At 32.8% G+C, this 13,529-nt stretch overlaps 4 protein-coding genes across 4 annotated transcripts; 3 read left to right on the forward strand and 1 right to left on the reverse strand.

Annotated features, from left to right (window-relative positions):
* Positions 1-834: 834 nt before the first annotated feature.
* On the forward strand, positions 835-3,245 carry LOC108478225 (probable enoyl-CoA hydratase 2, mitochondrial). Its single transcript, XM_017780658.2, has 8 exons — positions 835-1,215; positions 1,295-1,464; positions 1,707-1,781; positions 2,091-2,181; positions 2,309-2,360; positions 2,447-2,550; positions 2,638-2,714; positions 2,897-3,245. Exons 1-8 carry the CDS (start codon positions 1,032-1,034, stop codon positions 3,071-3,073), a joined length of 930 nt encoding a protein of 309 aa, XP_017636147.1. The 5' UTR covers positions 835-1,031; the 3' UTR covers positions 3,074-3,245.
* Positions 3,246-4,091: 846 nt separating this feature from the next.
* LOC108477315 (ubiquitin carboxyl-terminal hydrolase 3) lies at positions 4,092-8,351 on the forward strand. The gene is made up of 9 exons (XM_017779816.2): positions 4,092-5,366; positions 5,597-5,728; positions 5,866-5,904; positions 6,311-6,416; positions 6,792-6,850; positions 6,974-7,048; positions 7,295-7,343; positions 7,522-7,598; positions 7,989-8,351. The coding sequence occupies exons 1-9, from the start codon at positions 5,292-5,294 to the stop codon at positions 8,094-8,096; spliced, it is 720 nt and encodes a 239-aa protein (XP_017635305.1). The 5' UTR covers positions 4,092-5,291; the 3' UTR covers positions 8,097-8,351.
* LOC108477860 (AP2/ERF and B3 domain-containing transcription factor At1g51120-like) lies at positions 4,137-5,021 on the forward strand. Its single transcript, XM_017780341.1, has one exon. The coding sequence runs from the start codon at positions 4,137-4,139 to the stop codon at positions 5,019-5,021; it is 885 nt and encodes a 294-aa protein (XP_017635830.1).
* Positions 8,352-9,554: 1,203 nt separating the features above from the next.
* Positions 9,555-10,708, reverse strand: LOC108478407 (ethylene-responsive transcription factor 2). The gene has a single exon (XM_017780863.2). It carries the CDS (start codon positions 10,533-10,535, stop codon positions 9,768-9,770), a length of 768 nt encoding a protein of 255 aa, XP_017636352.1. The 5' UTR covers positions 10,536-10,708; the 3' UTR covers positions 9,555-9,767.
* Positions 10,709-13,529: the final 2,821 nt, after the last annotated feature.

The raw sequence follows: 13,529 nt of genomic DNA on the forward strand, positions 1-13,529 counted from the left end.
TTAATTCGATTGTGGAGTCTAAAACTCCATTAGCAATATATCAAATATTTTTCATATATTAATATAAACATAATTCACCATAAAAGGTTTTCTCATTATATATTTAATATAAACATGTTTTTTCATAATTAATTAATATAAAATGTTCCAATAAAAAATGCAATTTATTGAATTTATTTTATATTGTGTGGCAAAAATTCAACTTTAATCACTAGTTTAATTTATAACCACATTACGTATTATAAAAATATGACATAAAAAGATAATTATAATAGAGAAAAATATAACGATGGGTGACGAATTTAAAAGTTAAGTTAATTCATATATTTAATCACTACTTTATATAATTATTTATATTTTAATAAAATGTCTGATTAAATTTGATGTCTTAAATCAAGTGACATAAACTCAATTGTTAAAAATACAAAAAGTTGAAATTATTATTTTGTTAAATGTAAAAATAATTATATCATTTGAACATTTTATAAAATAAATTAAAAATTTTCAGCTAACTACTTAAAAAATCATTTTCTGATTTATACCTAGCTTCCAGGCTTGTTCCAGACCATCGTGTGCACCCAGAGTTGAGCAAACTGGTATCAGTTTAATCAGAAATTGATTGGTCCAATGGTTAACCAAATTTTATAGTTTGAACCCGTACTAAACCAGAAACTGTGAACTGAACGATGGATTGAACCAAATTTAATCATCATTTAAGATGGGCTATTTTACCAGTTTTATAACTTAAACCCAAATCTTAGCCCAACAAAATTGCGCTCTAACGGGCTAGGGCACCACACATCATCCTTCTCAGCCTTTTTAAACACTGCCAGGCTATGCACTCATTAGTGAAGCGTTGCGTTTCAAGTCCGATGAGGACATGACGTCACGACCCTCTCATTGACCATTTTGACCCTAAGCAACGGCCGAGACTCCAATAGGCGAAAGCTCACCCACTATTTCTCGCTCCACGCTGCAAATTTTATTTTTTTGCTTCCGATAAAGAATTAAAGCAGAAAAAGGGGCCAAAAATGGCTGCATTAACCGTTCTAACAAAATCGCTCGGCTATCACTGCGCCAAAAGATCTAAAATTTCTACCTTTTCTCAAAATTTCCCTTCGCATAACTCTCGGTTTCAAACATTAAGGACTCTGATTTTAGAACCCTCTTTATCCGAATCTGTCAAGCTCAACCGTCTCTCCGACTATAATTCCGGTACTTATTTTTCCTTTAAAGAAATCTCACGACTTTTTTTTTTTTTTAAAGCTTAATTTTTTAAGTACGTAATTGACAGGAATCGTTGAGGTCAATTTGGACCGGCCCGAAGCAAAAAATGCAATTGGGAAAGATATGTTGAGTGGCTTACGCCATGCCTTCGAAGCTATCGATCGAGATTCCTCAGCTCGTGTAGTTATGATCTCTAGTTCTGTTCCCAAGGTTTTCTGTGCTGGCGCTGATTTAAAGGTGAAATTTGCTTTCTTTTACTTGTTTCTTTTATCACTCTTTGTTCCTTTACCTTCTGAAAGTATAAAAAGAGTATTTTTTGTAAAGTGAAAATTTGATTTCATCTTAATTGATAATGTGGTTATTAGCAGTAATGAGGGTGAATTTCCTGCTGGGGGATGCGATAATTTGATCATTAACGGTCAAGCTTGAGTTAAGTGAGATAATTTGATCTTGTTGTTTGCTCGGCCTTTGATTGGCAGGAACGGAAGAAGATGACTGCTGCTGAGGTTCACTCTTTTGTCAACTACTTACGATCCACTTTCTCGTTAATAGAGGTTATTTCTTAGTCTCTAAGATGTTTTGTGATGGTTGATTGACTTGTTAACACATTGATATTCAAATGGTTTGATTATTATGTTTTTGTGTGTGTATATATATATATATATTCAAACAGTGAGATGCGAGGAAGTGTATGTCTCAGTTCCAATATTTTTCATCCTAAAGCTGGGTCCGGGTTTCAATCTTTTATCATTGTTGCATAAAGATACACTTCACCATCAACTTCATGATTCCTTTACTAAAGCTGTTGGAATGGTCTTATTTTAGATTGAGTGCTTACATGGACTACTGTTTATTTAGTTCAGGAACTTCAAATTCCTACTATTGCTGTTATCGAAGGTGCTGCATTGGGTGGAGGACTTGAAATGGCTTTGTCATGTGATCTTAGGATCTGTGGTTAGTCTTATATTTTAAATCATTTCGTAATCACCTTTATTTGCTTCTAGAATGTCTGGTTACATTGTCTGTTTTTTTTTTCCCTTGAGATTATCTTTTTAATGAATTTTCCTTCAAATTTTCTTAGGGGAAAATGCATTATTGGGTTTGCCAGAAACAGGACTTGCCATAATACCCGGGTTTGAACTAAATCTCGTTTCAGTATTTGATCAGGTTTTCGATTGAAATCTGAAGGTGGTAGCTCATTGGCCCCTATATTTAACAGTGCAGGTGGGACTCAAAGACTTCCTAGGTTGGTTGGAAAGTCAATAGCAAAGGACATTATTTTTACTGGTCGAAGAATTGGTGGCAGGGATGCAATGTCCATGGGTATGCAAACCAATAAGCTGCTTTTTTCCCTTCCTGTGTTTTATAGCTATCCAACTCCAGTAGTAAACAAGGTCTGTGATATTTCAGGTCTTGTTAATTACTGTGTTCCTGCTGGTGAAGCTCATCCCAAAGCTTTAGAAATTGCTCGGGAAATTAATCAGAAGGTAATATTTATGCATCTTCAGAATTGTCTTTGCTTGGAAGTCCATGTGGTATTTTCTTTCTTTAAGTTTGTTCATTTAACATCCATGAAATTTTAATTTAAGTTTAATCAGAATTGCAAAGGCTTCAGCTCTATGTGACCCTATACAAATTATTGAATGTTCAAGCAACATATTCTTAGCAGGGTCCGATAGCAATAAGGATGGCAAAAAGGGCTATAAACGAGGGGATTGAGAGAGAGATGGTTTCAGCTTTGGATTTAGAAGAAGAATGCTACGAACAGACTTTGAATACAAAGGATCGCTTGGAAGGCTTAGCAGCATTTGCTGAAAAGCGAAAGCCAATATATACCGGGGAATAAGAAAGACCCAGACTGTTACTAAAAAAATGGCTTCTTCATAAGTTTGTTTACTAATAACAGTTCTTACTTTGTTCTAAATTTGGACCTTTGAGAAGTCTTTATGTTGGATGAACTCTTTAATATCAATTAAAATGTCAGAAATAATAATTTATATCAACCTTGAATGCCAAAATCATTTCTATGGTGGTTTGAATTTTATAAGCAGCTGTGTTCTTAATGGTATTTGTTTCGAAGATCTAAATCCCCACTTTCCGAAACCCAAGCTTTATTCATTTGAAAATACGTTCATGTGGTCACTCTTGAGATCATAGCAAGTTTAGGGTTAGAATCTCTGCATCTAAAATCCTTCTCCAACTCTAGTATTGTAATTTCCTCGTAAATAAAAAAGGGAAAAAAAAGTGATTGTAACATACCCACTTCGATTACACAATGGGGGTATCGGGTGAAGACATTTGATCAATACGTCAAACGTTGAGGTTTTTAGCTTTCATATTAAATGCGAAATACAAAACTATCATGTTTGTAGTATTACCATTCATCACCGACTAGCGTTGATATATAATTTTTACATATTAATTTTAATTTCTAACGAGCTCATTCATTAATTAACAGTATATGTACCTTATATATGTGTGTGTCATGTTTGTCCTTCATTATCTGGTTGAGAAATGTGATAATTATACATAAATGAACCGAATCAATGACAATACTGAAAAGGAAAAAAAGCCAACGACAGCTTAGCAAAAACCCTGGAATGTGTCATTTTTATTAACAATTACAATGTCTCATTCCATAAATAGAGTATGGCCTCAAACAAGTTTTTTACTTTCCATTCTAGTTAATGTCTGAAGTTCACGTTAGGAAAGTCAGTGATAGCTACCATAACAATAGTCATGTTTGATGAATTTTCCAGTCTCTAGTTACCATAACCAGCCCTTTCCATGTTGGGCTTTGTACAAGTTGCTGTTCTTGAGAAGTAATGGTTTCTCCTTATAAAAGGCAGAATCCCCATGGTCTCTGGGTATGTTTTCATTTAAAACAGGTCTTTATAGGTGGAGTAGCAATGGAAGGAAGTCCAAATTCAAACAACAAGACTACCCCATATCAGAAGATCAGTGGCAGATGCAGCGGCATCGACACCGGCAGCAGGAGGTTGTCCACGAGATTCAAAGGAGTGCTTCCACTCGAAAGTCACAAATGGGGTGCAAGGATTTCTTTCAATTACAGAGCATACTGGCTTGGAACATATTACACAGAAGAGGAGGCAGCCATTGCTTATGATAGAGCAGCTCTCAAATTGCTGAAAACCGACGCTTCCCTCAACTTACCTTACAATATTTACACACCTCAAGAGAAATCATTCCAGAGCTGGTACTCAGATGATGAGATCCTGAACATGATCAAGGATAAAACATACTCATCTCATTTCACCGCCTTCCTTGTACATCAATCTCTGGCAAAGAAAACTCTACCAGGCAGCTTAATAAACGCAAAGGGTCTCTCATGTGAAATGTTATTCCATAAGGAGCTGACACAAATAGATGTGAGTGACGCCGACCTGTTTCAAATCCCCAAGGAATACGCATTGCAATTCTTGCCCCCAGTTGGTAACAACAGTTCAGGGAATGGAGTTCAAATGGGAAGAGACTCCATTGATATAACTTTCTATGACAAATATTACAGACCCTGGACTTTCCGATACTCATATTGGGGTAGAATCAAGGTTTTTTTATTCGCAAAAGGATGGAGAGACTTCGTTATAATGAACAGCTTGAACCCTGGAGACACTGTCATCTTCTATGGATGTTACCATGTAGATGAGGAGGGACAAAAAAGAATGTTTTACATGATAGATATACATCGAAATGTCCCAGAAAAGTACATTGTTGGTGAACGATATGTTGATGGTATTAATGGGGTTAAGCTTTTTGGTGTCAGAATAGGCTAAAAAAGCACCATAAAAAATGATGTACTTGCTGTTCTTGTTTTATTTTTTTCAAAGTTAACTGTATGGGCCCATCAAGAGCCCATGAAACAAAGTTTATGTTTTTATTATTAGTCTGTTTTCATCAGATTTAAAATTAAAAAGGAAAACACTGACAAAGCTTGAAACTTTTAATCGACTCATTGTTCAGTTTTCCCTTGCTCTTCAATCCGAAACCCTATTTATTGAAAATATTGAATTCCCCATTTATATCAAAACAAAAAAGCAAGCAAAATGGCAACTCCAGCAGGAAGTTCTTCTGCTAAGAGGTGGCTTCCTCTCGAGGCTAATCCCGATGTCATGAACCAGGTGCTTTTCATTTTCCAACTTTTTTTTCTTTTTCTTTTTTGTAATCTACTTTCTTAATGTTTGGTTACAGAGAAAACATCAAACTTTTTTCATGGAAAATTTCGTTCCATACTAATAGAGAGTTGTTATTTGCCCCCCTGAAGCAAATTAAACTGTAATCAGTCTATTGCTGATATTAATAAATATATTTTTAATTCCTTGGAAATATTAATATGGGTATTATTCTGCAGTTTCTTTGGGGTCTGGGTCTTCCAGAGAATGAAGCAGAGTGTTGCGATGTGTACGGCTTGGAGGATGAACTGTTAGCAATGGTTCCTCAGCCTGTTCTTGCTGTCCTTTTCCTTTTCCCAATAACTTCTCAGGTATTTGCAACTTATAAACTTTAATTCTTTTCCAGCATTAGCACTCGCCTAGTCGGCTCATATCTTGAAAATTAACTTCATTGATACAACTCAAATCAACACAATTTGTAATGTTTCAATGGTTTGAATGTTTTCAGACTGAAGAAGAGAGACTGGGGCAGGATAATGAGAAAAGAGTAAGTGCAACTCAGTTCTTTTTTCCTTTGCGTTTTGCATTACACTGTTGCCAGATTAACCGGAAATGTTTAATCCATAAAATGGTTGCAATTTAAATTGTGCAGACTTGTGTAGTTAAGCCTTGTGATTGCTATATGATTATGATCTCGACTTGTTCAAAGAACTTGTGCATTCTATATATATCCTCCTTGTCAACTGCATAGTGTTCATATTTTTGAATTTATTAGGTTGATGAGACTGACTACTCTATTTATGATGGAGTTCATCAAATTACGAAAGTACAAGGTTTAGAATTGACAATGGTAACTAATAGATGTAGTTTCTGAAGGTAACTAGAAAATGAAATTTTTAACTCTGTATGATTCAGTTCGAAACTTTTTCTCTCTTTTTTTGTTTTGAGTGTAGGATGTTAGCAGTAAAGTTTATTTCATGAAACAAACCGTGGGAAATGCTTGTGGAACGATTGGGCTTCTTCACGGGGTTGGAAATGTCACTTCTGAAATCAAGCTTCGTAAGTTTGGTCTTAATATTCATCATTTATTGAGTAATGCTTTTTTTTATATTCATGTTAGACCTCTCATATGCTGTAACATGTGATATCTTTATCGTGTAATGTTTCGGTTTAATCATCATATTTCAGTTTGCTTGTTGTCATGAGATGGAATAACAGTTATTGGGAGAATCACGATTAAGAATATACTGTATTGATGAGTAGGCTTTTTCTTAGTGCTTTCCCTTTTCCCGTCTCAAGTGAGGAACTGAATTTTATTGTGATCTTTGACAAACCAAGCAGTTTTTAGCATTGAACTAAAGGGTATTAGGTAGCTAGTAAGCATATTTTGTGAAAAGCATCCATTAACTATTTTCTTTTTCTTGTCTTTTTCAGAAGAGGGATCGTATTTAGATAGGTTTTTAAAGTCTACTGCCAGCATGGATCCATTGGAGGTTCTTCTTCTTCTTCTTCTTCTCTCTGTCTCTGTGTCTGCATGCACACATGTGTGCACGTGTTTTTGCCTGCATATTTTGAGATTTGTCATAGCTGACTTCAAATTGTTGTATGGTTTAAAGCGCGCGGCATTTCTTGAAAAAGAAAGAGAAATGGAAGTTGCTCACTCCGTAGCAGCTACAGCTGGAGAAACAGAGGTAAATCCATTATAAGTAACTTTTTTTCTACATGGTCCATTAATTGAAAACCAGGACATCTTGAAGTTAGGGAAGGATATAATTACGTACAATATGGCTCATCAAGGTTTCATTCTGCAATATGTCATAGCGAAGCTGAGCTGCTCTATTGATGAATCTTTGCAATACTTACAACCGAGGGTTAATTTTTATTTTTCTGGTCTAATCCCATTTCTCTTGTTCTGTCTTATCAATTTCCCTGGTCAGGCTTCAGACAATGTGAATACGCATTTTATCTGCTTCTCATGTGTTGATGGTACATTCTCTCTCTCTCTCTCTGTGTGCATCATTTTGGAATATAACAAAACAAAAATGAAAGGGAAAGATGATCTCTATAATCTATTGCTCTGGTCATTAGGGGTGCTTTTGAAATATCTTAGATGTAGTTGTTTTCACTGCCTTGGTCTTAAATGTTTTTTCCCTTGTTAATGTAGGGAAACTATATGAGCTTGATGGAAGAAAATCGGGACCAATTTCACATGGGGCTTCCTCGCCAAGTAGCTTATTGCAGGTTTGTGCTGGCCAGTTAAAACTTTATTTTTCTTGTGATTTTCCTTCTACAATATATTTAGCTGTCAAAAAGACGATTACACTAAATATTTTTTAGCTAGGTGCATAGCTCATCTATATCTTTCAACTTTGGGGTTAGGGAATTGCAACTGGTAGAATAAGTTAATAGTTTGAAGCATAAACTTCATCATTCACAATCCATCTCCCAACTCCTTCTGTGTCCCTTTTCGTGTTTCAGAAGAGTTTGCCACCTCTCTAAGTTTAGTGTGAATGTTAATTTTCAGCATTCTTCTACATGTTTCCCTTAATTTCTCAGTGATAAACATTCGCATTATGCTCTAATAACATAACGATTACGACTAACTGCCATTGTTTCCTTGTACAACAACAGGATGCAGCAAAAGTGATAAAGGGCATGATCCAGAAAAATCCAGAGTCACTCAACTTCAATGTCATTGCACTTCATAAGAAAATGGGAGTGGCAGCAGGTACATATTAACATCAATTTCCTATCAACAGTTACTGATTAGATTCTAAAATCTTCATGTACTGTGACGTAGTCAAACATATCATATGACTGTATGCCCTTCATCTTTATATATATATCAGCAAACAATCAAAACCCTTGCTTTTCATGATATAGAGGAAAAGTAATGGCTTTCTCTGTTTTAAAGATCAAATGAAAGGGTACTAGTATCATATTTTGTATCAGTGTGACTGCATTCTTTTTATTCAAGGCTCTTCAATTGCTCCAGCTATCTACTAAGATTGATTCATTCCATAATCTGAGTTGGTTCAGTTCATTTCAAAATCTGAAGCTGAAATCCAAATCATATATTGAGAGTCCATTTTAATCCAATAAATTAATGTAAGTTCAAAATATTCCTTTGCAGCCGCCATTTTTGGGTTCTTAATAAAATATATGTTTTAAAAACCAAACCAAACATGTTCTATTTTATAGTTTAATGTTTTTGAATTGAATGGTTTAGATGGTGATTTGAAACATCAAGAGAGTCAAAAATCAAAATGATGTTTAAAAATATTTAAATCCAAATGCATGTATGTATTTAATCTTTTTTATAAGCATTTATTTGACATATGGTACAAATTTTGAATGAAATTGGACTTTTGGTTTGTTTTACACTAATGATCCTTTTAGCATCATTAATCATTACTGAGTTCATACAAGTCTACGTTATAGTTTGTCAAATTAATTACTCCGGATTCAACAAGCTGATAGTGTTACCAATGTCATCTTTATATTTAGATAAATTATAAAAATAGTCATTTTTGTTTGCTTCATATTACATTTTAGTCACTTATGTTTAAAATGTTATGTTTTAGTCACTTACGTTATCATTTTGTTACAAAATGGTCACTCTACCGTTACCTCCCTAATAGCAGTCCTACATGGCAATTCAAATGGGTTTTAAATGCCTTACGTGACAGTACAAATTTAATTTAATTAAAAACTTATTTTCATCTCAACAGTTGGACATTCAAGTAGAATTTAAAATTCATTTGAACTACCATGTAGGATTGTTGTTAGGGCGGTAAGGAGTTTAATTGTAGAGTGACCGTTTCATAACAAAACGATAACATAAGTTACTAAAACGTAATATTTCAAATATAAGTAACTAAAATATAATCTGAGACAAACAAAAGTACCTATTTTTATAGTTTATCTTTATATTTAGTTATCATACTGGCATATTCTAAACATGAAATTGGATGGATTAGGGACTGCTCCCCTTCATCGAAAGAGCCTTTAACGGTCTTTTTTTATTTTATAATTTTTTTTTAATCTTTAGTAGTGCTCAAATCTATAGACTGTTCTATTAATCGTAGAAACTATGCTTACCAATTAGCATGGATGATATAATTTTCTTTATCATATATTGGTTTATATATGCTTCACTAAATTTGCTTTTAATCAAGTGCCATTGGAAAAGTATAATTTTTCTTTAGAATGGGCTTACTTTTAACCACGCTGTTAATACTATTTTTAAGAACAAAAAGAACTTTTTTTCCGATTCTACAAAATTCCTATGGGATGGAGGTTGTCCATAACTATAAGCTTACTTCTGCTTACATTACACTATTAACACCTCAGCAGCATTTCACTGACTAGTAGCTGTTCACCACATGTACAAGGTCCCACTTCAATACTTTACGCTCCAAAACCCATATTTAAACCGGCTTGAGCTACAACCGGAGCCGCGCTACCTACTTTTCTCCTCCTTTTTGGTGACCCGTTTTCTGAACCCGAGGACGAAGAAGTAGATGGCTCCGGTGTTGCCCTCTTTGACGTGATCCTAACTGGGTCGGGTTCCCCGGAATTCACCCTCAATGGGAAATTCAACAAAGCCCTTGAGCCACGCATCCTATAAGCTGCCTTATCATAAGCCAAAGCCGCATCCTCAGCTGTCTCGAAAGTGCCTAGCCAAACTCGAGCCCCGTTTTTAGCCGGATCCCTAATCTCTGCCGCGAACTTTCCCCACGGCCTTTGCCTTACTCCTCTGTAATGCTTCCCTTTGGCAGGAACCACCGTGGGAACCGCCGCATTCGCCACCGTAGGAACCTCTTTCACCGCTGTCTCCGTCGGAATCTCCTGAGGTTCCGGTTTAATTGGCGGGAAAGTCGGGGAAGAGTGATCGTAGGGGGCCCAACCGACGGTTAAAGCATCTCTAAGGTACCCGAAAACTAGCATGTCTTCAGAATCGTTCTCTTTGAGTGGGAGGTCACCCCAGGTATCAGTCAAACAAGGGTACAAGCGGCTAAAGCTGGAGCTCCTGCAAAACATAGGGGGAGCCGCGCCCACGTTGGTACAGTCATTTGAAGAAGTGAACCGCAAGTCGGATGATTCGCCGAGTAAGTGTCTCCGAATTGAGTCCAGCATCATTAAATCGGAATCAATCGTACTTGGGTACATTTCCATAACGAAAATTGAAAGCTTTTCCGATGCTAAAAATTCAAATTTTCAGGTAAAACAAGTTCGTAAGCTGAAATTTCAGGTAAAACTGAAAATTGCGATGCTTTTTGTTCTAAGACAGAGAATAAAAAGAAAATTAAGAAATTTGAATCTTTGCTTGGCAAATGGAATTTGGGTTTATATAGGGAATTTAGATACATGAATTTGTGTGGCGGATTTTTCAAAAAAAAAATTCTAATTATTAGGTGACAAATAAATAATAATAATAGTGGGGATGGTGGGTTCTCTTTTCTTTTTCATGCCCTTCATGCTTTAGGGAATGAGTTTCTCAGAAAGTTCATTTAATGCACGTGGTTAATATTTCACATCTGTTTGGTGCTTACGAATTGAGGCGGATGACGTCACCATTTGACACAAGCAGATTTGTCGGGTTCCCTAAAATATTATTTTTAATTTAAATTTTATAATTAGTATCGTTTAGATATAATTAAATTCAAAATCTGTGTTAAATAATCATGTTTATCGTACTTATTTGGCCTAATACATAGATTGACCCTCAAATTTAATAATTTTTCTCACATTAATCCCTAATTTTTACTCCTAAAATTAACAACTATTACATAAATCAGTCCCTAGTGGAATTATTACAAGGAAATGGATTTAATAGAAATTCAGCATCTTTTTTCTACCTTTCCTTTTCATTTAATTTTCAAATTAATTTTTTCTTTCCTTTTTTCCAAAATATCTTTGTTTTAATGTGATGACTTTCTTCACGTTTTTTTCTTCTTCTTTGGTCTTTGCTTTAAGCTCGACTCAAAAAGACCTTTAACATTTCACTGTACTTTCCATATTAATATTCAATTTTTTAGATTATTAGCTATCAAAGTTATTTCAATAAGTTGTTCCTTTAATTTTTTTAATATAAAATTTCAAAAACAAAATTTCTTTTTATTTTAAAATTAAAAATTAAAAACACATTTACTAATCAAAATCAAAATTTATTTCAACAATGAAAACATGTTTAGTAATTATTTTTCTATACCAAAAACATGATAAATAAAATAAAATGTTACATTTTATAAATTTAAACTAGTGTACCATATTTAATATTTGAAAACTATCAAGATCATTTCATTTAAAGTTAAAATTATTATTTTTATCATTTTCACTCTTACAATGCATTTTTAGTGAAAATCATTTTATTGTTCAACTTTTGCCATTTGCAACATATTTCACATTTTAATAATTTTTTTCACAATCCATTCATTAATTCAAGTTATATTTAACATTTAGCATTGATAAATAATTTTAAATAATTATGACACTATTAGCTAATTGGTTGATAATAAGAAAAAAACACAAACTATTGTAATATATAAGCATCATTTGATTAGTAAAATCACTATTTCACATAAATATGATTTTATTTATAATTATTTTACTTCATAAATATTAAATATATTCAAATTTTAGCCTGACGTCCTAAACAGATAAATTTTTTATCCTCATCTTATCATTATTACTATATTTAAATCTAAACACATATTTCACAATTAATTTTAATCTCAAGATTATAATAACTAATTGCTACAATTAACAATAATATATTTTAAAATTATAATAATGCTTGAAATAATTATATTTACTAATTAAATAATTTTTTATATTTTTCCTAGCATATCACTATTTGCAACTTGTTACATTAAACAAATTGAAGATTTGTTGAGTAGTTAGCCTTTTACAAAAAAAAAATTATATATATATATATATATATATACACTTAAGAGTAGTGCAGAATTATTAAATAATATTTTATCACTTATTCAAGTATTTTTTATAGAATAAAATAATTGTATATTTTATATTATATTCAAGTATTTATTTTGCACCTTTCATAATTCTAAGATTTTTAAAAATAATATGCTTTAAATTATTTTTACATCATTCATAAAATTTATAATAAACTTAGAAAATGGTTTAGTGATATTTAATTATAACCGGGAAAAAGATTATATATATATTGTATCATATATCATCTTTTAAATTTTATTCATCATAAAAATATATTATATTTCAAAAATTTATGCACGGTCCGGCTGTACACTGTACGGGTTAAGAAAATTAGTTAATATAATTCAACACGAGGAGCAAAAAGAAAAGTAATACTAATGGCTTATTGGGTGAGAAGAAAAGACAAAGACAAATGTAAAGACTTTTTATTCCTTGTGGAAAACGGATACATCGCCCCTAGACAATGTACTAAAATAATAAATAAAATTCTTTTAGAAAATAACATGGTGATAGTGACGTTTGGATAAGTGTCGCATTAAATCAATTGTCCCTTTGCTTTTTTCTTTCTATATTTTTTCTTCCAGGTTCCTTCCTGGAAGGAAGTTGAGCTTTTTCAAATATATTATAAATTTTACCATAAAATTACACACAGTATATAAAATAATAATATTACCGAAGGTGTATAATAAAATTATTAACGTATCAAAATTTATATAAATATAATTATAATTATTATGACAAATTTACATCAATACAAATTTATAAGTTTTATGAGTTTCAAGATATCAAGCGTATTATCCTCTTATTTATGGATCGGAGAGGTTATAGATAATTCTAAGTATTATATTAAAAGAACAAATATGATCGAACATATAATAAAATTATTAAAATAATAAAAAAAACAATCTCTTTAGTTTTTGATCCTACTTAATTAATAATCAACATTAATTAAATAAATTAACATACCTCTAATGAAGATGATGGCTTCTGCCTTTTTGAAAAATCTACCTGGATTGCGCTTTGAAATTTCAATTTTCGTTTTATTTTAACTTTGCCTTTCCAATTAGGATACTTTAAATTTGCCTCTAATGTAGCTGATTAATGATCTTTAATTGGATTTCCCAAAGGATTAATTAAATAATAATTTATTTGTATTATTGCTGTATAACTGTGTGAACCTTTTACAACCACCTATATTCTCTGTTTTGA

This window comes from Gossypium arboreum, chromosome 12 (genome assembly GCF_025698485.1).
Source record: "Gossypium arboreum isolate Shixiya-1 chromosome 12, ASM2569848v2, whole genome shotgun sequence".
NCBI classification, from domain to species: domain Eukaryota; kingdom Viridiplantae; phylum Streptophyta; class Magnoliopsida; order Malvales; family Malvaceae; genus Gossypium; species Gossypium arboreum.